Source organism: Dipodomys merriami, unplaced genomic scaffold (assembly GCF_024711535.1).
Source record: "Dipodomys merriami isolate MVZ:Mamm:240054 unplaced genomic scaffold, mDipMer1.0.p SCAF_128, whole genome shotgun sequence".
Lineage (NCBI taxonomy): Eukaryota > Metazoa > Chordata > Mammalia > Rodentia > Heteromyidae > Dipodomys > Dipodomys merriami.
This window is the reverse complement of record NW_027202582.1, coordinates 2,679,198-2,700,499: the sequence shown is the minus strand read 5'-3', so window position 1 is coordinate 2,700,499 and position 21,302 is coordinate 2,679,198. Positions and strand designations below refer to the sequence as shown.

Below are 21,302 nucleotides of genomic sequence, written 5' to 3'. Positions count from 1 at the left end.
GCTAATGACCTACTACTTGAGCCAGAGCTCCATTTTCAGCCTCTTAGAAAATTGGCGATATAGGAAGTAACGCTGTGGCTCAAGTGGTAGAGCGCTCACCTTGAGCTGAAGAGCACAGGGACAGCACCCAAGCCCAGAGTTCAAGCCACACAACCGACAAAAAAAAAAAAAAAAATTGGCGATGTAAGAGTCTCAAGGACATTCCTGCCCGGGCTAGCTTTGAACCACAATCCTCAGATTACAACCTCTTGAGTAGCTTGGATTACAGGCATGAGCCACCTGGCTGGCCCATGTACCTTTCTGAGCTCCCTTAGTGAAGCCTTTCCTTTGCCCCTGTTCTTTCTTTGGATCCCTGCTGCCTTGCCCTGATTTGGGGCTATTTCCAGCTTTATGTCCCCCAACCTGCTCAGCACCCATCCCCCAGGCTGCATTGGCATCCGTGAGGACACTGAATTTGAGTCACAGGCCACAATGCTCTCCCCGCAGACCAAACACCTGGCTGGAAGAACGGTACCATGGGAGGGACCCAGGCCCAGATCTTCGGGTTCAGTAGATCTGTAGCTACAGGCATCTAAAAGCTGAGTAGATTAGTGGTAGGAACCCAGGAGGCCCAGGGCCCCATGCCCACCAACCAACAAACTGAAACACCGAAGTGAGTCTCTGCAGGTCATGCAGAGCAGCGAGAGTCCTTCTCTACTTCTCTGGTCCCAACCTCAGTCCCCTCCCGGCACCCAGCCCTGCTCCCCCATCCTACCTGCAGGGGTGGCCTCAGAACCAGCAATCAGCACCGCAGGAAGCCTTCCATTTCATATATTTATTGAATCTGCATCTTCTCTGCCTCCTCCCTCCCCCGCCAGCCCCTGAGAGGGGGTGGAGCCCCAGTTGGAAGGGAAAGGAGGGACTCTTCTCTCCTCCCTGGGGAGGGGCTGTGTCCCCTAGCCAGGCTCCATGGATGGGAGTAGCAGGAGTTTCCAGGGAAGGCAAGGGCATCGTCCAAGAAGCCGTGGCCGGGGTCAGGCCCCTCGGATGCCCCTTGGCCCTAAGTCCCATGGATGGTCAGGAAGGTGAAAAGCAGAGAAACCTGGGGCGAGGGTGTGGGTCACGCCCGGGATGTGTGCATGGCGGACAGTGGCAGACAAGGACACGGAGAGGCAGGAACACCTAGGAAAGTGCTGGGGTGTTGGAGACTTTGGGTCTCAGGGGAGCTGGGGGGAAGGGAACAGTGTGGGTGGGGTGGGCAAAGCTATGTCCCAAGAACCAGGCTCCCAAGGAGGAGGCTGGACCAGAGGCTCGTGACCCCCTGGCACCTGGCAGGGCAGGGGTTAGGGCCGAGCTTCTGATCACCTGAGCCAGCTCCAGCTCGCCGGATCGGGACAGGCCAAACTAACCCATCTGTGTGTGCTTCTGAGTTGTTCAGGGCCCCAAAGTGGCCTCCAGGCAGCCCTCAGCTGCAGGTGACAGCCGTTCCCAGGACTCCCCGCGACCCCCACTCCATTTTTTCTGGACGCTTCTTCTCCTTTGCCAAGGGCAAGAGGGCCCCAAACCAGATCTCATGCCATCACAGCTCCGTCCCAGAGGAGCCCAGCTGGGGGGACAGTTCACAGGCTCCAACCTCACCCCAAGTAGCGTGTGTTAGCCTGGGGACCCCACCCCCACCCTCTGTGCGGCGCGGCGGGCTGCTCCCCCCCCCACTCCCCCTCCACCCTCCCGTGTGTCTGGAAGGATCGCCCCGGGGCGGCGGGGGTTGGGGAGGCCGAGGGACGTCAGCGGGCGCCCTGCCCGTCCCCCCGGCAGCCGCTGTCCCCGTGCACGATGAGCACGGGGAAGTAGAGGGCGTCCTCGTAGCACGGGGGGCTTTCCAGGGGCTCCGTGTCCTCCCCGCGGCGGCCCAGCGGGCCCCCACTCAGGCTGCGGAAGACGCCCGGCGTGGCCCGGCCGCCGGCGCCTAGCGACAGGCGGCTGCGGCTGAAGGGCAGGCGGGGCCCGCTGGGCCGGGCCGGGGGCAGCGAGTTGCTGCTGACCGACCGGCGGCAGCGCTGGCAGCCGCGCAGGTAGGCGCCCGCGCCCGCGCCCATCACCACCGCCTCCGAGTAGCTGGGCACCAGCTGGCGGTTGGAGCAGATGTGCCACTCGAGCTCGGTGAAGTCCACCGTGGCCACGCGGGACAGGGGCGGCGCACTGGGCGCGGCGCCCGGCGGAGGCGAGCCGGCCCCGAACAGCTTCTCCACCTGGTAGTGGACGTGGGCCGTGCCGCAGGCGGCCACGACGCGCAGCGGCCACGACAGCGTGGCGGCCGACACGAGCCAGAAGACCCAGGCGCGCGCGTACCACGGCGGCCGGCGCGGGTCGGCGAAGACCAGCAGCGACTCGCGGAAGTCCACGTCCTTCAGGTGCATGCCCTCGCGCGCCTCCAGGTAGTCGTCCAGGCCCTCGTGGGCGCCGAAGAAGCGCGCGCGCTGCGTGAGGTACGACGCCTCGGCCTCGGCGCTGCCGAAGCTGAAGCACTTGGTGAAGCGCAGCCGCGTGGCCGCGTGCTCCGCCAGCCCCACCAGCTCCTTGGACACGTCGCGGACGCCGTGCGCCGAGTAGTCGAACTCGCCGCGCGCCGTGCGGCTGTCGGCGCGCTCGTGGTACACCTGCGTGGTGGTGTAGGCGTCGCCGTTGCGGTAGCGCGTGATCTGGCGCGTGCGCCGCACGTAGTGGTAGCTCGTGGCCTTCCACCACACGCACGGCGGCGCCTGCTGCAGCCGGCGGATCAGCGCCAGCACCGTGCCCGCGTCGGTGCGCGGCGCCTGGCACGACCGCACGTGGCAGTGCCAGCACTCGGCCAGGTAGAGGAGGTAGAGGAGGGAGACGAAGGCCAGCGGGATGTACAGGTAGCCATCGGAGCAGGGGCTGGCCGGGTAGGTGGGGGGTGGGCCCCCGGCCCCGCGCGCCAAGGCCGCCTCCGGGCCCAGCACCAGCCGCGGCACGGTGGTCAGGCGGCACCAGGCCACCACGGCCCCGCAGGCGTGGATGAGCAGCGTGAGCAGCAGGCACTTCCAGTGCGACTCGCGGCACAGGGAGCTCCCCAGGGTCGGCTTCAGGGGCCGCTGCTGCAGGGGGTGGCAGAGAGAGGGGACCGCGGTGAGGACGGGGCCGCTGAAGGACCTGGTGCCCCGCGGAAACTGGGGTCAACAGGGCCCGAGGCACCGAGCCTCTCGTTGCTAGCCATAGCTCCGAGTGATGCCACCCACCCCAAGCCCACCCTCCACCCACATGCCCTGCCGTCTCTCAGGACACAGAGACCCATCCCCACCAGAGGACAGCACCTGCACCTAGCTCCTGAGAAACTGAGCTCTGGTGCTTCCTGATTTGCTGCGCCAAATGGGCCATGTCCCCACCGTCTCTGGATGGAATCTCCTGATCCTTGCTGTGGTCTGGGAGGCCAGGGAGGGGAGAGGCCCAAGAGTTGGACCACAGGGGCTTTAAGGAGCTGGAGCCAGGCTGCCCAGGGCCCAGTGCCGGCTCCTGCATGACAGTGACTTGGGCAGTTTGAGGAAACTCCCAGTTTCCTCACCTGTACCCTGCATGGTTGTGTGGGAGGCTCTGGCCCTGGGAATAAACATCTTATGCTTGCCCTCTGGCCCCTTGTTCCACTATGGACAACAGGAGACTTGGGAGACACTGCGAAGTCAGTGGAAAAGGGGGAGCGCTGGGCGCGGAGGTGTGAGTCTTGGGATGGGGAGCAGATGGAGGGCCACCCTCCCCTCCCCATCTGTGCTGTGCAGGGGGGGGGGCACACAGCTGCTGGGCAGCCGGGCCACTCTCTGGCCCAGAGGACTTGGCACACCCTCCGTGGCAGGGCCGCTAGCCCTGCCTCTTCACCCTCTTATGTCTATGGGGAGAGAAGAGAGTGGGAAGAAAGAGGGAAGGGAAGGGTGCGTGGGGGAGGGGAGGTGGTAAAAACAGTAGAGATAGCTAAGAGGCCATTTTCTCTTATCCAGTCCCACCAGGCCTTGAAGGGCTCAAGAAGAGAAGACCTTGTCCAAGGTGCTACCCAGACCCCAGAGGAACACAGGGGTCCTCCAAACCGCAGGTGTACCCAACCACCGATCCCCGCCCCCAACACACCAGCACACTGCCTGCTCATCAGAGAGGCACTTGACCCTGCCCCGTCCCAGGAGCACAAGCCTTTACACCATAAGGTGTGTGCATGCACGCGTGTGCGCACACACGCACCTCCATATTACATCTTCCTGAAGCCAGGAGACACACCTGACTCTCACCTGACCCGTGCACACTCCCCAGGCTGACAGCAACCAGACACCCACGTCCACAGCATCCATGACAGAACACACAGGCATGTGCGCACACACACGCACGCGCGCGCGCGCACACACACACACACCACTTGGGTGAAGACCCAAGCCAAGGAATCTGCTAGAGCCTCACCTGAGGTGAGGTTCCCAAGGTGGGGAACACACAGGCCCGCATTCTCACACACACCTCACACAGGCCCCCTCACTACCCTGCGACACAGAGCCCCACAGCCCTGCAGATCTCCCCAGCGACGGCTGAGGAGGGGTCGGGGGGGGGTGCCAACCCGCGGTGAGCCAGCAGTCCTCACCTGGAGGCCGCCCCGCCCTCCGCCCTCCGCCCTCCCCCACCCCGGGCCCTCCGCCGCCGCCGCCGCCGCCGCCGCCGCCGCTGCTGCATTGCAGGCACCGCCCGCACCTCGTGAGGGCCGGGCCGGGGGCTTCACCCCGCCGCCCCGGGCGTGGGGGGGGGCGGCATCCCGGAACGGGGCCGCGTGGGGGCCGGGCTCTGACGTCACCGGACGGCCGGGGATGGCTGGGGGAGGGGAGCGGAGGGGACAGGATCGCCCCCACATCTCTAGCCAGCCGCCCCATCCCCTGCCCCACGCGGGTCCCCGGGTTCGGGCCCCCGGCCAGAAGGCGGGCTCCCAATGACGTCATTGCCGTAGGGGCGACGGCCGGGACCCCTCGCGGGGGTCGCCCCCTCCCCTCGTCCGCTGCGCCCCACTCCGGCCCCGTCCCGCGGCGCCCGCCGGTACCTCCTCCCGCAGCGGCTCGCCGTCCGGGATGAGCGCGGGCGCCTCCCCGCCGTCCACGCCGCCGCCCTCGGGCATGGTGTCCTGGCTGCTCGGACGGCCCCGGCCCGGGCCCGGGGCATGATAGGGGGGGACGCGGAGGGCTGCGGCGCGGCCCCGAAGGGCGTCCGCTCGGCTCGGCGGCCGCGGAGGAGTGCGCCCAGCCCCAGCCCCGGCGCGGCGGCGGCGTTGGCGGCCGCGGTGCCCGGCGCCCCGCCCTCCGCTGACCCCGCCCCCGCGGCACCGGCGGCGCCGCCGGCCGCGCCTGGCACCGCGGGGGCCCCGCCCCGGAGCGCTCGGCCCCGGCCGCCCGCGGGACACCGAGGCGACCCCCCCGCCGCCCTCGCCCCGGCGCCCTTGGGTGAGTCCTGGCTCTTCCCGCGGTGCCACAGGGTGAACGCCCAGGTGGGCGGCGCCGGCCCGGCCCCATCTCTAAGGGCTGGGCCCAGAGCCAGCCCCCCCCCCAGCCCCGCACCCTACCCCAAACACCGGGGCTGGGCTCGCCGAGGGAAGGCAGGCTGGGGCCAGGACACAGGGGGAATCCAACTCTGCATAACCTTTGACCCTTACCGCCAACTCGGTGTTTCCATCTGAGAGCTGGTGATGGACAAAGATGTTGGGTTCAGTTCTCAAACCCAGGAAGGCCGCGCAGGAGAACGGGATCTGACCAGCGTGGATGAGTCCTCTCCAAGGAACCCAAGGCTCCAGGACCGACCCCTCCTTGGACCTGGGTCTGGGTTTTATCCCAAAAGGCAACTCAAAGACCGTTTGGTTTAATATGGTATAACAGTTACAGAGAGGACAGCACCAGCCCTGGGTTTCGTCTGTTATTTGTTTTTATTTATTGAGTGTCTTCACTATGTAACTACTGTGGTTGGCACTGGGAAAACATATGGGCCCTGTGTTTTATCTGGTTAGAGTCCAGGCTGTACTTGCCACCCCGTCAAGTTAGGCCCAAGACTCCACTCCTTGTTCGTTTGTTTGCTGCTTCTGGGCCTGGGCACTGTCGCTGAGCTCCTTTTGCTCAAGGCTGGCATTCTACCATTTGAGCCACAGCGCCACTTCCAGCTTTTTCTGTGATTTAATTGGCAATAAGAGTCTCAGACTTTCCTGCCTGGGCTGGCTTCCAATCAGGATCTTCAGATCTCAGTGTTTCTTGACTAGCTAGGATTACAGAAGTGAGCCACCAGCACCAGGAATGCTCCTTTTATTAATCTTAAAACTGACTCTTAAAAAAAAAAAAAAGCTGTGGCTCAAGTGATAGAGTGCTATCCTTGAGCAGAAGAAGCTCAGGGACAAGCCGGGCGCCGGTGGCTCAAGCCTGTAATCTTAGCTACTCAGGAGGCTGAGATCTGAGGACCACAGTTCAAAGCCAGCCTGCCAGGAAATGAGACTCTTTTTTTTTTTTTTTGGGTCCGGTCGTGGGGCCTGAACTCTGGGCCTGGGCGCTGTCCCTCAGCCCTTCACCTCAAGGCTAGCGTTCTACCACTTGAGCCACAGTGCCACTTCCGGCTTTTTTCTTTTTGCTTACGTGGTGCTGAGGAATTGAACCCAGGGCCTCAGGCATGCAAGGCAAGTGCTCTACCACTGAGCCACCTTCCCAGCCCCGAGACTCTTATCTCCAATAAACCACTAGAAAGCCGGAAGTGGTGCTGTGGCTCAAGTGGTAGAGCTCTTGCCTTGAGCTGAAGAGCGCAAGGACAGCGCCGAAGCCCAGAGTTCAAGCCTCACGACCGACCAAAAAATAAAAAAAGATGCTCAGGAACAGCACCCAGGCCCTGAGTTCAAGCCTGAGGACATGAAAACAAAATTGAAATGAACTCCAGGAAATGGAAATAAGAGGGATTTTCTTCATTGTTTTTGTTTGTTTTGTTTTTCTTTTTGTTTATCTGTCTTTGGGAGGGCAAGGGGGGTCACAGAAATAGAGGGATGGTGGGTGGACAAATGCAGCAGTGGTACTCACTAGACATTATGTTGAAAATGAACTATATATAGTAGGGCTGGGAATGTGGCTTAGTGCAAGATTGCTTCCCTTGCATGCATGAAACCCTGGGTTCAATTCCTCAGTACCACATACACAGAAAAAGCCAGAAGAGGTGCTATGGCTCAAATGGTAGAGTGCTAGCCTTGAGCAAAAGAAGCTCAGGGACGGTGCCCAGGCCCTGAGTTCAAGCCCCAGGACTGGCAAAAAGAAAAAAGAAAATGAACTATACAACTTATGGGTGGGGATGGGAGCAAAAAACTGGGAGAAGAGTGAGGGAAGGGGTGATATTGTCCAAAAGAAATGCACTCTTAAGCTCTCTGTACATCTTTTGTTGTTTGTGGGGCTTGAACTTTGGGCCTGGACGCTGTCCCTGAGCTCTTTAGCTCAAGGTGAGCGCTCTACCACTTGAGCCACAGTGCCACTTCCCATTTTCTGAGTGGTTTATATAGGTAAGAATCTCAGTCTTTCCTGCCCAGGCTGGCTTCGAAACACTATCCTCAGATCTCAGCCTCCTGAGTAGCTAGGATTACAGGCGTGAGCCACCAGTGTCTGGCTGTACATCACCTTTATTTTTTTTTGACTTAAAATACTTTTTTTTTTTAATTGTGAAAATACCATACAGAGGGGTTACAATTACATGGGGAAGATAGTGAGTACATTTCTTTTTTTTGGGGGGGGTCTGGTCCTGGGGCCTGAACTCTGGGCCTGGGCGCTGTCCCTCAGCTCTTCAGCTCAAGGCTAGCGCTCTACCACTTGAGCCACAGCGCCACTTCCAGCTTTTTTCTTTTTTCTTGTGTGGTGCTGAGGAATCGAACCCAGGGCCTCATGCATGCAAGGCAAGCGCTCTACCACTGAGCCACCTTCCCAGCCCGTGAGTACATTTCTTATCAAGCATTGTTGCCTCCTTTGTTTCCCCTACCATCCCTTCCCCTCTCCATCCCCCTAACCCCCCCAAGTTCGTTTTTTGACATAACTTCTTTTTTGGGGGGCGGGGTCCGGTCGTGGGGCCTGAACTCTGGGCCTGGGCGCTGTCCCTCAGCTCTTCAGCTCAAGGCTAGCGCCATTTCCGGCTTTTTTCTTTTTGCTTATGTGGTGCTAAGGAATTGAACCCAGAGCCTCATGCATGCAAGGCAAGTGCTTTACCACTGAGCCACCTTCCCAGCCCTTGACATAACTTTTTTTTTTTTTGTCGGTCATGGGGTTTGAACTCTGGGCCTGGGCACTGTCCTTTAGCTCTTCAGCTCAAGGCGAGTGCTCTACCACTTGAGCTACAGCGCCACTTCCGGTTTTCTGGTGGTTTATTGGAGATAGGAGTCTCACAGTCTTTCTTGCCCGGGCTGGCTTTGAACCGTGATCCTCAGATCTCAGCCTCCTGAGTAGCCATCAGCGCCCAGCCCTTGACATAACTTCTTGTACATCTCATTGTTGTAATGGGTCCACCTGTAACCCAATTTAAACAATTTGTTTTTTCCCTTCCCCTCCACAAATTATATCAACATCAAACACAGTGAAAGCAGGGCTTATACGATGGGGGAGTGTACATCACCTTTATAGTAACAATTTTAAAAACAAAAATATTCCTTATAAACAAAAATTTATTTTGTGCTAGAACTGGGGCTCAGGGCATGGGTCCTGTCCCTTCAGTGCTACCACTGAAGCCACAGCTCCATTTCTGGCTTTTTGTTCTTTAATTGGAGCTAAGTCTTTCTTATTTCTAGTTAATTGGAGATAAGAGACTTTCCTATTTGGGCTGGCTTTGAACCAATCCTCAAATCTCAGCCTTAGGAGTAGCTAGGATTACAGACTTGACCAGTTGGTCTAGCTTTAGAATAGTGACTATGAGGGGGAGGTCATTCCAAGCAGAGAGAACTGTCAAAGGCACAGTGGTCGGGTCATGTGCTCAAAGTGTGAGGAATAGGAAGCAGGAAGGTCCTGCGGAACAGGACGATCAGTTGAAGTACGTGGTCTCTGCGAGGCCTGTGAAGACCTAAAGTCCGCTCTAGAAAGTAGCGCCTGAAGGTCTTTGCGAGGGAGCCTTGAAGACAGATTCTGGGGGGTAGGGTGGAAGGTGAGAGATGGTTCTGACTAGAACCTGGATGGAGGAAAAGGAAGCCTGGGATTAGGAGTGAGGCTGGGGGCTTCATTTCGGGAAGATCACTGGAGCAGCGGTGACGCAGCAGTTAGTTACGGCTGCCGTTTCAGGATATGCATCAGGCTCTAAGCCGGCTGGGCCGCCAGAGAGTCGACAGGAAAGCCACGGTGCAAGATCCTGCCCCATGTATACCACTCAGCACTTGGGATCTTCTGGGTCTGCACGCGCTGGCCAGTATCGCGACCCCAGTCCCTCCCGCACGGGCCGCGCGCGCGGGTCTGCAGGACGTAGGCGGATACTGGACATTTTCAGCACCCGAAAAAGCGGACAGCACCCGCTTCGCCAGGAGCGAGAGGCGGGGGGCGGAGTCAGCGTTCGGAGAACTCGGGGCCGCGCGGTCACGGCCCGGACCGGCTCCCACTAGGGGTCCCTGGCGGGCCGCGACTCCGCTCCAGGATTGGGTGAAATGGGAGACGAGAGAGGAAATGGGAGGAGGGAGAGGAAGGGCCAGGAGCCCCGAAAGCGCGGATTGGACAGCCCGAACGCCCCACTCCTCTTGAAGGACATCCCACGACCGAAGCGCAGAGCCTGGTTCCCTCTGCAGCTCTCAGTTCTCTCGCCGAGTCTTTTGCTGTAGTCGTGGCAGGGCGAGAGTCAAGTGGCCCACTGCGCAGACACGGAAATAACTCCCAACACCGTCCCACCTATCAGCTTCCCCTGCCTCGAATTAGCACATTCCTTGTCCAATCAGAGATCAGTTTGAATAGCTCCGCCTGTTCGCCTTCCGGAAGTTACGACTGTCAAATCCGCGTTGGCGAGAGCTCGCCATTAGCCAATTAGAAGAGGGAAAGGCTGAACCGTTGCCTCGGGAAAGCCAATGGCAGGCGGCAGAGGATGACGTCGCGGACATGGCGGCCACAACCGGCCAGCCGGGGGACGTGTCGGGCTGCCCGGTAACTTCGATCCGTGCGCGGGGAGAGGAGCGGCCGTCTGATTAGTATTTGCACTCACGAGGCAGCGCAGCGGCTCTTGGGGAGAGTGAGCGTCGCGACCATGGCTTATCACTCGGGTTACGGAGCCCACGGTGCGTGAGGTGCGGGGTGGACGGGGTGCGGCCCGGCCTGTGGGACCAGAGTCGGCGGCGCGGTTCTCTCACCCGGCTGGAGAGGGGCGACCGTGACCGCTGTCCAGGGCGGGGTTGTCACTCGGGCTCTGGCCCCGCGAAGCTGCCACGCGTCTCGGACTTCGCCCTTCCTGGCCAGAACCGAGATTGACAGCTGGGATCTCCGTGTCCAACCTGGGCACGAACGGGTCTCATCTCCAGAGCTGCCTTTCCCCCTGTCGCGACCCTGGCAGCGACCCAGACCCTGCTCAAGGCCTCCAGTAGCCAGCCGTCGTCCTTCTTACCCTTGTTTAAGCAGGGACACATTTCTAATTATTTCCACTTAGCCACCTACTCACTCTCCACAGTTCGGCTTAGAGATCAGTCCCCCTTGAGAGGCCACCCAGGAACCCCAGATAGGCAGCCCTTCTTTTGTCTGCATATCATAAAGGATTTCTGGAAAGAAGATTGTCCCTCTTCCAGCCTGGCTTTCCTTCACTGATCGTTTGGTAGGCCCAGAACCTATGCATAGCTGCTTTTCCAGGAAAAGAAGTGGTTTGTGCGGTTGTTGGGTATTTCTGTCATTACCTTGATACCTCTACATTCACAGGTTCCAAGCACAGAGCCCGAACAGCTCCAGATCCTCCTCCTCTCTTTGATGACACAAGTGGTGGTTATTCCAACCAGCTAGGGGGATATCCAGCCCCAAGAGCCGATGTGGCGTTCAATGTCAACCACTTGCTCGGGGATCCAATGGCTAACATGGCTGTGGCTTACGGCAGTTCCATTGCATCCCATGGGAAGGACATGGTGCACAAGGAGGTGTGGTCTGCCCCCAGGGAAAGGGTGGCAGGATTTCTGGCTAGGGCTGGAGTCTCAGGGAATTCCACCTGATTCTCCAGTTAGCCCTCCGGGAGGGAGCACCTAGAGGAGTATCTTGACACTGTGCATGCAGCTTGCCCCCAGCCTCCTCTTTTCCCTTCCAGCTGCACCGTTTTGTGTCTGTGAACAAACTCAAGTATTTTTTCGCCGTGGACACAGCCTATGTGGCCAAGAAGCTAGGGCTACTGGTCTTCCCTTACACACACCAGGTGAGCTTCCTGTCAGATGAGGTGAGCTGACAGGTCTCCCTTGTCCCTTTTCCCACTCATATCCTAGCACCCAGACCTCAGCCTCTTTTCTCTCCTTTTTTTCCCTCCTCTGTTCCTGCTAACCTGGCCGCCTCTGCTACTGCCAGAACTGGGAAGTGCAGTACAGTCGAGACATGCCTCTGCCTCCGCGGCAAGACCTCAATGCCCCTGATCTCTATATTCCCAGTGAGTCCCTGGTCTGGGATGGGGACATTGCGGGGGGTGGTTGTCGGGAGGGGACCTTTGCCTTGAGCCACGATCAGGAAGAGACTCCATGGTGGATCCAAATAGACCTGGTGCTTTTCATGTGCACTGGTTGTTAGACACCAGGCAGACCAAATCACCAATAAAGGAAAGAACTTCCTGGATGTACCTTCAGTGTCCCTACATCATTCTTTTGTGACCTTATTTGGACCAAGTCCTTCTTTACCTTGCTACCTCTTCAGCTGGGGCATTTTAGGTTGGTTCTTGCATACTTCATTAAGGTAGGACTCACAGGGAGGTGATGGGTGTCCTAGCACAGGAAGCTGCTGGCCTTGTTAGGGTCTGTCTTGTGAGGCCTGCTTCGGCACCCCCACACCCTACTGCTGTGGCACCTCTCTCCAGCCTCAGGGAGGGTGGTCTGCCCAGGTTCTTCCATCATTCATTCATGAGCCCTTTGTAGCCACTGTGTGAGGATGGTCCTGGCTTTCCCATGCTGTATGTTGTAGCCAAGTCTGAGACTTCACTAACATAGCTAACAGGTGGCAGAGTCAGCTTCCTGATTTTTTTTTTTTTTTTTGGCCAGTCCCTGAGCTTCTTTTGTTCAAGGCTAGCACTGTACCACTTGAGCCACAGAACCACTTCTGGCTTTTTCTGTGTATGTGATACTGAGGAATCGAACCCAGGGTTTCATATAGGCTAGGCAAGCACTCTGCCACTAAGCCACATTTTAGACACTGTGCCCTCTGGTAGATGCATCAGTCTGTTTCACAGGTGTGTGACGTGTGTGTGGGGGGGTGGGGGGTGGAGGGATTAAATCCCTGCTGCAGTCCAGCTCCCACTGGTACTGAGCTTATGAAAACTACTTAAACTTGGAGTTCACCACAGCCAGTGTGGCCAGATTTAGAGTTGCTGGCTTCGGGGACATCAGCTCCAGAGTTCTGGACTCTGGCTTGTCCACTGAACTTTCTTTTTTGTTTTTGTCCTAGTCTTGTTAGCAATCAGGTTGGTTCCTGTGTAGGATGAGCAATGGCCTTGGCTCACGGTGCAGTTTCTGAGACCCAGCAGGAAGCTCTGATAAGGTTCCTAGCACAGGGGCAGAGGGTGGGGTGGGTTGAGGCAGCTAGTAGTCTTGGACAATGGATCAGGTGGCATGTAGCCAGAGAGGACAGATAGGATTCGTATATCCCAGGCAAGGTCCTTGGGAGCAGAGTGTAGAAGTTAGGCCTATGTTGGAACTATGCGGGGAGGGAAGGGAAGTCCGGGGGTAGCTGGGGTGTCAGTGGCCCTGATTGCCTGGCAAGGGGAAGCCAGGCTGATTATCTCCCTGTGACTCTTGGCAGCAATGGCCTTCATCACCTATGTACTGCTGGCTGGAATGGCACTGGGCATTCAGAAAAGGTCAGTACCTCCCTGTCCACTCCCTCCTGCTTTTAGCTCCTCACCTCCCTAGGGAATCCAGGGCAAGCTCCGTTCACCCTGCTGCCTGGCCGCTCACCTCTCCCCGGCCACAGGATGGCTGGTTCTGACCTGTCCTTTCACCACCACAGGTTCTCACCCGAGGTGCTGGGCCTGTTTGCCAGCACAGCACTGGTGTGGATGGTGATGGAGGTGCTGGCCTTGCTCCTGGGCCTCTACCTGGCCACTGTGCGCAGCGACCTGAGCGCCTTCCACCTGCTGGCCTACAGTGGGTACAAATATGTGGGGTGAGTGCTGTGGTACGGGGGCAGGGCCGTGCTACCCTGCAGCCTCTCCTCCCCCGCCACTTCCCACCTCAGCCTCTAGCGCTACTGTTAGAGGGCTGGTTGTTTCCAGCAGTCTCTGTGACCTTCGGGAGATTGTGGATGTGTGACAGTCACCCGAGGAGAAATCCCTGTCCTGGGGTTGAGTCCTGGCTTTGTGCCTCTGGGGACAGCTAGGGAGAGAAGGGCCATGGCCATGGGTGGCATGGAGGCTGCCCCAGACCTGGAAGGTGGGGGTGTCCTCAGGCCTGGGCCCTGGGCTCACAGCCTGACCCTCCTCTCACAGAATGATCCTCAGTGTGCTCACGGGGCTGCTGTTCGGCAGTGATGGCTACTATGTGGCCCTGGCCTGGACCTCCTCTGCGCTCATGTACTTCATAGTGAGTCTGGGCTGCCCCTCCCACCTCACCGGGGGCGGAACTGGACAAGGCCTGCCCCCCTCCCCCCCCAGCCTCAGAGCTCCTTTCTTCTAGGTGCGCTCCTTGCGGACAGCAGCCCTGGGCTCTGATGACATGGGGGGCCCAGCCCCTCGGCAACGTCTCCAACTCTACCTGACACTGGGAGCCGCAGCCTTTCAGCCCCTCATCATATACTGGCTGACTTTCCAATTGGTCCGGTGACCCTTGGCCCCAGATAGCACTGATTTTTCTATACATTGAAGATTTGGATTTGGTTTCCTTGACTTGTTTGGACTCCTTTTCCTGGGACCTGTGGCGGGGGTTGGAGACACCTCTGAGGCTGTGCATTGCTCAGAGCATCTGGTTTGGAGACATCTAGGAGGAAAGTGGGCCTGGGGAGGACTTCCTGGAGATGGTGACCTTGATATTGCCTTGAAAGGCAAATGGAGCAGGGAGCTGGTGGCTCAGGCCTATAATCCTAGTTACTCAGGATCTTAGGATCTCGGTTCAAAGCCAGCCCAGGCAGGAAAGGCCATGAGACTCATCGCCAAAAAACCAAAAGTGGTTCTGTGGCTCAAGTAGTAGAACACTAGCCTTGAGCTGAAGAGCTGAGGGACAGCGCCCAGGCCCAGAGTTCAAGCCCCACAACCAACAGAAAAAAAAAAAAAAAAAAAGCCAAATAGAAGCATTTCACAGCCTGTTCTGAGCCCTGTTGCGGCCAGCTTCCTCCTCAGAGACTTGCCAACTTATAAGGCAACCTGGGCAGACAGGGCGGCTATGCTAGGGGTTTAGCTTGGGCTCTTCCCTCCACAGTCTCCTGTCTCACCCACATTTTTGTCCAGCTGCCCCCCACAGAGCTGGGCCCATGTGTTTGCAGTAGTTTATTCATATTTTGTCACAAATGGCCGGGGAAGGGGTGCCGGACTCCTCCAGGCAACATAGAAAATGGGTCCAAGAGACAGGGTGGGTTGGGGTTGGGGCAAGTAGAGACAAGGAGCTAGAGAGAGCCTGGGGGGGAGGGGGGAGGGCAGACTAGGGGTGGGGCTGCCCCCTGTTGAGCCTGCTCATTCCCAGTGCAGATGCTCCCCCACCGGTAGGGAGAGCCTCAGGGGAGGGGTTGATAGGTAGGGGCAGCCCAGAATTTCCAGGGTCAAGCTCCGCTTCGGTGGCAGAGCCCAAGTTTCCCCTGAAATGAACAAGGCCGGAAGTCCCACTCCTTCCAGGACTGACTGCCATGCCTGAATGAGGGCTGGCAGAGAAGCCCCTGCCCCTGTTTAGAGCTCCGCCTGGCCCTAGTCTGAGGGGAAAGGATCTGAAGGCGGGGGGGTCCCCGCAGCAGCAGTTTGGGGAATGGGGAAGCTGGAGGCACCAGTGCCCCTCAGTCCCCGGGGCTGAGGCCTCTGTGGCCAGGGGCAGGGCTGGGGGTGCACAGGCGTCCGGTCCGTTCTGGGCTCGCTCCCTGGCCGGCTTCCCCCTTAGAAACTCACCAACGTATAAACCATACTGTGGAAAGACAAGGCAGTGAGCCTGAGCCCGCAAGCGCGGCCAGCCTCCCACCCACACCCTGGCCGTCCTCAGTCCTCCAGGGATTGAGACACCCCTGGCCTGGCTGGAGGCTGGAGCCTCACCTGTACAGGTAATAGAAGAAGGAGAGCAGGTAGAAGGCGAGTTTGCACCAGGACTCCTTCTGGCAGTAGTTGAGGATGTCAGCATTCATGATGGAGACCGCATCATACATGACCTCAGAGCCATCCGCGGGACGGTGGAAGTACCTGGAGGGCGGGGAGAAGGCCTGAGTGCCCGCAGGCCTCTGCGGCCTGGCCTTCATCCTGCCCCCCACCTCCATCTGTCTTCCCAAGCATCTGCTGCCCTCACCTCCAGAGGTGGTAGAAGAGGAGGGGGATGTTGAGGCCTAGGGTCACCCACTCTGCTGCACACAGAAACATCAGACAGAAGAGGCCATGGATGGAGTATTCTGGGACCACCAGCTGGGGGGAATGAGGGGGAAAAGTCAGCGGTCAGGGGCCAGGGCAGACCAAGGCTTCAATGGCAGAGGGGAACTGGGATTTGGGGGTCGGGGTGGGGATGGGGGCGGTGACCAGCCCAGCAGGAACTCGGGACTGAAAGGCCTCTGGCCTCCCATGACCTCCCAGGTGGCAGGGTGGATCAAACAGTCCCCAAAGAAGAGGCTGTGGTCCACGGTGTGGGGGCAGCGCCGGCTGAGAGCCTCTTGCCCCCCTCCCTCACACTGACCTTCCTCAGGAGGCAGCAGATGCGTTCGATGTTTTTTAAACGCTCGCGCTGTGGGGGAAGGAAAGGGCCATGATGGGAGTGGCGGAGGACCAGGCGCTGGGCACCTCCACCGCCCCCGTGTAGCCGCCAGGGGGCGCCAGAGCATTCTCTGCAGGGAAGCAGCCGCGCTGTCCCCATGACGACCGTCGCCATGGAGGGGCCTTCACCCGCGTCTCTATGGCAACGGCCCAGAGCCTGGCAACGGCCGCCCCATCAGGAGGAACCCAAGCCCAGAGCCCGAGCCAGGTGTTTACTGGGGGCGGGGACAGAGGGTAAGGGGCTGGGCCATCAGTCCCCCACATGGCAAACCACCCCCCTGCCTTCCTCAACCCCATTCCCACCCTTCCCGCCACAGATGAAAAGACAGACGGACGGACACACCTCTGCACAGCACATGTATCACTTACTGCCCGCGCTGGGTTCCCCTGGTCGATGGGGTTCTTGAAGTCGGTCCGCAGTTCATCAAAGGCTATGATCTGGGGAAGGGGTGTATACCCATCAGGGTGGGAGTAGGAGCCGATGGCTTCCAGTACCAGTCCTTTATATGTGGGGTCAAATGGAGCTTGTTGCAAAGTGGAAAAAATGAAGCCCAGGGAGGGGCAGAGCCTGGGCCAAGGTCACTCAACAGTCTAGAATGGAATCTTACGTCCTACTGCCTAGTTTTGGACCATGTCTGCTCTATTAATTTCCTACACAGCCCAAGACACGGTCTCCTCTCCACTGGGCCCTGTGCTGAGTACTGGAGACTTACCTCCCTAGAGGCTGGGGACATATTTCCTGTCAGGATTGGGGGAGGAGAACTCAGAACTACATTCCAGGTGATCGGGGCTGTGGGGTACAGGCAGACCCCTTTCCGGGGTGGAAGGGTTCAAACTGACTTTGAGTAGGTGTTTGGTGAACAATGGAAGAAAATTAGTCTAAGCAGTAGGAACAGCAGATACAAAGGCACAAGGATTGAAAGAACATTCAGGAAGCTGTGCGTTCATGGAGTTTGGTTGTGAGGAGACTGGGAAAGACAACTCAAGGTGGGGTGGCAATACCAGCAGACTTCACATGGATTCCCTCTGAAGCCAGACCCAATGCTTAGACTTTAACACAAAAGTAATGGGAAGCTGAGCACCGGTGGCTCACGCCTGTAATCCTAGCTACTCAGGAGGCTGAGATTTGAGATCATGGATCAAAGCCAGCCTGGGCAGGAAAAGTTCATGAGACTCTTACCTCTAATTAACTCCCAGAGAACTGGATGTGAGCTGTGACTCATAGTGGTAGAGCTCTAGCTAGCCTTGAGCAAAAAAGAGCTCAGGGAACAGCACAGCACCCAGGCCCTGAGTTCAAGCCCCATGCTGACAAAAATAATAATGGGGAGCCATTGGGAGCTGTGAGACGGCAAGGCAGCGTTTGTTAGGTCAAGTCTTAGCCTCTTTTAAGGTGGCAGACGAAGGGAGACACCCACCCAGTGGGCTTAATGAAGTTCATGGATGCTTGCAACAACCTAAGGACTTAATTGCTAGTATTAGTTTCATTTCTTTTGTATGTGTGTGCCTGTGCCAGTGCTGGGGCTTGAGCTCGGGACCTAGATGCTGTCCCTTAACTTTTTCACCTTAAGGCCGGTGCTCTACCACTTTCGTTTCAGCTCCATTTCTGGCCTTTTGCTGGTTAATTAGAGACGAGTTTCATGGAATTTCCTGTCTGGACTGGCTTTGAACCATGATTTTCAGATCCCAGCCTCTAGAAGTAGCTAGAATTACAGGTGTGAGCCACGGGCGCCTGGGTTATTTTCATTTCTGTTTTGCAGATGAGCAAGCTGAGATAGAGGCCGAAAACTTAGTGGTAAGCAGGACTGTAGCCCTCAGTTAGGGGTACTAACTGCTTTGTCATACGCAGGCTAGCATAGTGGAGGACTGCAGGAGAGTCCGGGGAGGAGTTCATGGTGGTTGAGTGAGGAGGGCGGTAGCAGATGTAGTCTAGAACTCTCAAGCCAGGCTCCAAAGGGGCATACTTGGTAGAGAGGTGAAGGCAGAGGTGCCCAAGGTGCCCCCATTGTGCGTGTCTGGAGGACAGTGTCCTCACAGGTGGGGGGGGGGTCCCTGAAGAAGCAGGTGTTTGAGGGGCCAATGAAAGGGTTGACCAAGGGCAGGGGAGGAGCTAGCAAATGACCTGGAGGAGGTGGAATAGAAGAGGAGCCTGCTGGGGTCCTCCCCTTCAGCTCCAGCCCTAGGATGAGGCAGCAGGCCCCCACCCCCAAGCATCCCGGACCCCAGACGGCTCGGAGGGAAAGAACATGGGCTTCCTGGAGGGAGCTGGGGCCATCTGGAGCCCCTCCCCCAACTCCTCATTGATCTGGGCAGCTGCCTGCCTGCTAGGCACAGCAACAGGGTCCAGCAGGGAGCGGAAGGGTGCCGTCTGTCTGCCCCTGAGCTGGCACCACCAGCGTGCGCTGGCACCACCAGCGTGCAAGCGGGTGTCGGGCCTCCCACCCCCCAGGCTGCCTGGCGCTGACTCAGCGCCCCCCTCCCCCCGGAACAAACAATCCCCCACAGTGACAGCTGACACGCATCATTCACTACCAGGGTTGCCTAGCGACCAGTGGGGTCTAGACTCAGGTTTGGGATGGCACATGTGCACTGCCCCCCACCCCCCGCCCTGTCCTTGAAGGGAAGGATCACATCTCCTATCCCTACCCCCCGCCCCCCCCCCCCAAGCCGACTCACTCTGGAAATCACAGTCTGTAAGCCCCCTGGGTGAAGAAGCAAGCTTGGTAACAATGCCTTGCTAAGATCACCCGGCCAAAGAAGGCTGAGCAAGCCCAATGCCTCATGTAGTAGGCCCTCCACAGGCCCTCACACACATAGTAGGTGCCCCGTAGTTGCTGAATGAACACAGGTGTTACTCCAAAGCATAGGCCTTCTGCTTAGCCTGGCAATCCGCGGGGCTGAGTCCCTTCCTTACGACTCCTTGATTCCTGCTGCCACCCAGAGCCTGTGTCCATGCAGCTGTTTAATGGAGGGCTTCTTTGAGAATCCCGATGCCAGGGACTCCCCCTCAGAAAACTGTATGTGGAGGCTGCTTCTGGGATTCCAGGAGCTGCTTGGCCTGTGTTGTCTGACCTGTGCTGCCCCCCACCCCCCTCCAAGTTCCTTTCATTCCTATGATAGAAGCCTTCCTGCTCCTGCCCTGCAGGTCTGTCCCAGGCCCAGGACTCGGAGAGCTCAGCATGAAACTGTGGGGAAGGGAGAAGGGAAAGACAAGCAAGGGGGAGAAATAAGACCCAGAGAGAAGCATGGCAGGGAATGATGGGGCTGAAGATGGGGTGTACCATTTGGAGGTGCCTGCAGGGGCTTGCTCCGCACACAGTAGGGGTGCAGCAGAGCGAAAGGAATCCCATTCTGGTTAAAGAGAACGGGGGACTGGCAGAGACATGGGGAGAGTTCTGGAGACGCAAAGAGCAGAGGGAGCAAGTTCCGGGAAAAGAGAGAAGTACCGAGAGAAGGAAAGAGGAAGGAAGGAAGGAAAGAAGGAAGGAAGGAAGGGGGACAGGGAGAGAGCTTGGAGCTAGGTAGGAGGCCCCTCCAAAGGGCATGGAGGATCAGAGGTGAGTGCAGGTGTGCGCAGAGGCTGACAGCAGCGGCACAGAGGCCTGGAGGGCATCTGGTGGGGCAGCAGCCTCAGAGGGGAGGGGAGAGCTGTCCCCAAAGAAGGCCGGTACTTCTCCATAGTGCAGTGAAGGGGGGCAGGAAGAGGAGGCTTTTGAGGAGAGGGCTCAGGAGGGAAAGGAACCCTCTCTAGCGGGGGGGGGGGGGGGGGGGGGGGGGAGGGGGGGTACCCAGGAGGAGGCGAGCCAGGGGCATTCCAAAGCAGGTGTGAGGCTAGGCTAGGGTGAGGGCAGACCTGGGGGGGGAGGGGGATGCTCAAGACAAAGAGGATGTGGGGGCAGGAGCGGAGGGAAGCGGCAAAGTGGAGAGGAAACCTGGGGGTTGTATCCAAAGTGAGCAAGCACATGGGGTCCAGGTTTCTGATGGTGCTTTAGAGCCCTTCCTTGCTTGGTCAGGAAGGGGGCTGGACAGGGAAAGGGTTAATGGCTCTGAGATGTGCGGGTCCTGTAAACAGATGCAGTTGCTATAGCAACCGGCACCATCACTCTGGCTGGAAAAACCCACAAAGGGGGGGGGGGTTGGCAGCAGACAGACAGACAGACTGCCCGACCGACAGACGGGGGCGGCTGGATTGGGGAGAGCAAGAGAAGGAGCAATAATTCCAGAATTCCACCCTGCACCCCACGACTGAATGGGCAGAAGTGGGGGTTCAGGGACCTATTGACATACCCACAGACAGGCGGGGGCGGGGAAGGAAGGGGGGCCCGGCAAAGGAAGCCGACTACAGGGGGTGTGAATGGGGGCGAACAAAAGGCCACGGGTAGGGGATGGCGGGGTGGAGGCTCCAAGTATCCCCGGGGCTCTGAGACCCCTCGGCCCGGCCCCCTCCTGCCCCGTGGGCCCCCTGGTCCCCCACCCCGCCCCCAGCCCGAGCCCAGCCTTACGTGCCAGATGACAAAGAAGATGAGGGAGGCGCACAGCACCAGGGTGAGCATGTAGCAGAACGCGGCGAAGGTGAACGCCATGGCCCCCGCGCCTGGCGGCGGCCCGGGGGGCGCCAGCGCGGGGTCCGGGCGCAAGGGGACGCCCCCCGGCCCGCGTTCAGGGCCGGTCGGACATGACCCGCAAGACTCGGGAGACGCGGGCGGCCCGGCCGGGACCGGGGCCGCGGGGCCGTGGGGGGCGCGGGGCGCGGGCCGGGGAGCTCGGGGGGCGCGTCCGCTGCCGGCTGCCCGGGCCCCGATCGCACATCCTGCGATCCCTCGCCCGCGGCTCCCTCGCTCTCCAGCCCGCGAAGCCGGCGGGGCGGAGCCGGGGGCGGGGCTGCGCGCAGCGGCCTCGGGCGGGGCTGGGGCTCTGTGCGCCCCGCGCCCCGCCGCCTGTCGGGTCGGCCCGGCCCTGCGCTGCCCGCCCCCCGCCCCCGTCAAGCCCAGTTTCGGGACACGTGGACCTGGACCCGTCACGCAAGCTGGCCGCCGCTTGGTCCGGCCGGGCCCGCACACCGCGCCCACTTGGCGGCGGCTGTAGGTGTGAGGCCCGGCGGGCGCCGCCGCGGTCAGGGCACCTGGCTGGAGGCCACGGGAGCTGAGACGGCCAGGTCCGAGGGCCTCGCGGGCTCCTGCCAAGCGCGTGCCCTGCGCCGGGCCCGGGGGTGCTGGCAGCGGCTCCCCGGGTTC

At 59.4% G+C, this 21,302-nt stretch overlaps 3 protein-coding genes across 5 annotated transcripts; 1 reads left to right on the top strand and 2 right to left on the bottom strand.

Moving 5' to 3' along the window:
• Positions 1-1,715: 1,715 nt before the first annotated feature.
• On the bottom strand, positions 1,716-5,231 carry LOC138824216 (transmembrane protein 151A). 2 transcript variants are annotated; one of them, XM_070017882.1, is made up of 2 exons: positions 5,057-5,231; positions 1,716-3,095 (listed from the first exon to the last, which is right to left on the bottom strand). In XM_070017882.1, the coding sequence occupies exons 1-2, from the start codon at positions 5,129-5,131 to the stop codon at positions 1,764-1,766; spliced, it is 1,407 nt and encodes a 468-aa protein (XP_069873983.1). In that variant the 5' UTR covers positions 5,132-5,231; the 3' UTR covers positions 1,716-1,763. The 2 variants fall into 2 exon arrangements, with proteins under 2 accessions (XP_069873983.1, XP_069873984.1); XM_070017883.1 differs by lacking the exon at positions 5,057-5,231 and adding an exon at positions 4,435-4,533.
• A 4,817-nt stretch (positions 5,232-10,048) lies between these two features.
• On the top strand, positions 10,049-14,025 carry LOC138824337 (protein YIF1A). 2 transcript variants are annotated; one of them, XM_070018154.1, is made up of 8 exons: positions 10,049-10,252; positions 10,881-11,092; positions 11,257-11,361; positions 11,508-11,586; positions 12,945-13,002; positions 13,152-13,307; positions 13,630-13,723; positions 13,817-14,025. In XM_070018154.1, exons 1-8 carry the CDS (start codon positions 10,222-10,224, stop codon positions 13,961-13,963), a joined length of 882 nt encoding a protein of 293 aa, XP_069874255.1. In that variant the 5' UTR covers positions 10,049-10,221; the 3' UTR covers positions 13,964-14,025. The 2 variants fall into 2 exon arrangements, with proteins under 2 accessions (XP_069874255.1, XP_069874256.1); XM_070018155.1 differs by lacking the exon at positions 10,049-10,252 and adding an exon at positions 10,443-10,779.
• A 584-nt stretch (positions 14,026-14,609) lies between these two features.
• LOC138824215 (protein cornichon homolog 2) lies at positions 14,610-20,926 on the bottom strand. The gene is made up of 6 exons (XM_070017881.1): positions 20,571-20,926; positions 16,441-16,509; positions 15,995-16,042; positions 15,617-15,729; positions 15,370-15,513; positions 14,610-15,244 (listed from the first exon to the last, which is right to left on the bottom strand). The coding sequence occupies exons 1-6, from the start codon at positions 20,649-20,651 to the stop codon at positions 15,217-15,219; spliced, it is 483 nt and encodes a 160-aa protein (XP_069873982.1). The 5' UTR covers positions 20,652-20,926; the 3' UTR covers positions 14,610-15,216.
• Between the last annotated feature and the right edge of the window lie 376 nt (positions 20,927-21,302).

Coding starts and splice junctions, on each gene's coding strand:
- LOC138824215 (XM_070017881.1), bottom strand. CDS start 20,651: ATGGCGTTCACCTTCGCCGCGTTCTGCTACATGCTCACCCTGGTGCTG. Junction 16,510..20,570: donor TCTTCTTTGTCATCTGGCAC/GTAAGGCTGGGC, acceptor CCCCTTCCCCAG/ATCATAGCCTTTGATGAACT. Junction 15,730..15,994: donor TCTGCTGCCTCCTGAGGAAG/GTCAGTGTGAGG, acceptor CATTCCCCCCAG/CTGGTGGTCCCAGAATACTC.
- LOC138824337 (XM_070018154.1), top strand. CDS start 10,222: ATGGCTTATCACTCGGGTTACGGAGCCCACG. Junction 11,362..11,507: donor TCTTCCCTTACACACACCAG/GTGAGCTTCCTG, acceptor TGCTACTGCCAG/AACTGGGAAGTGCAGTACAG. Junction 13,308..13,629: donor AGTGGGTACAAATATGTGGG/GTGAGTGCTGTG, acceptor CTCCTCTCACAG/AATGATCCTCAGTGTGCTCA.
- LOC138824216 (XM_070017882.1), bottom strand. CDS start 5,131: ATGCCCGAGGGCGGCGGCGTGGACGGCGGGGAGGCGCCCGCGCTCATC. Junction 3,096..5,056: donor GCGAGCCGCTGCGGGAGGAG/GTACCGGCGGGC, acceptor CACCCCCTGCAG/CAGCGGCCCCTGAAGCCGAC.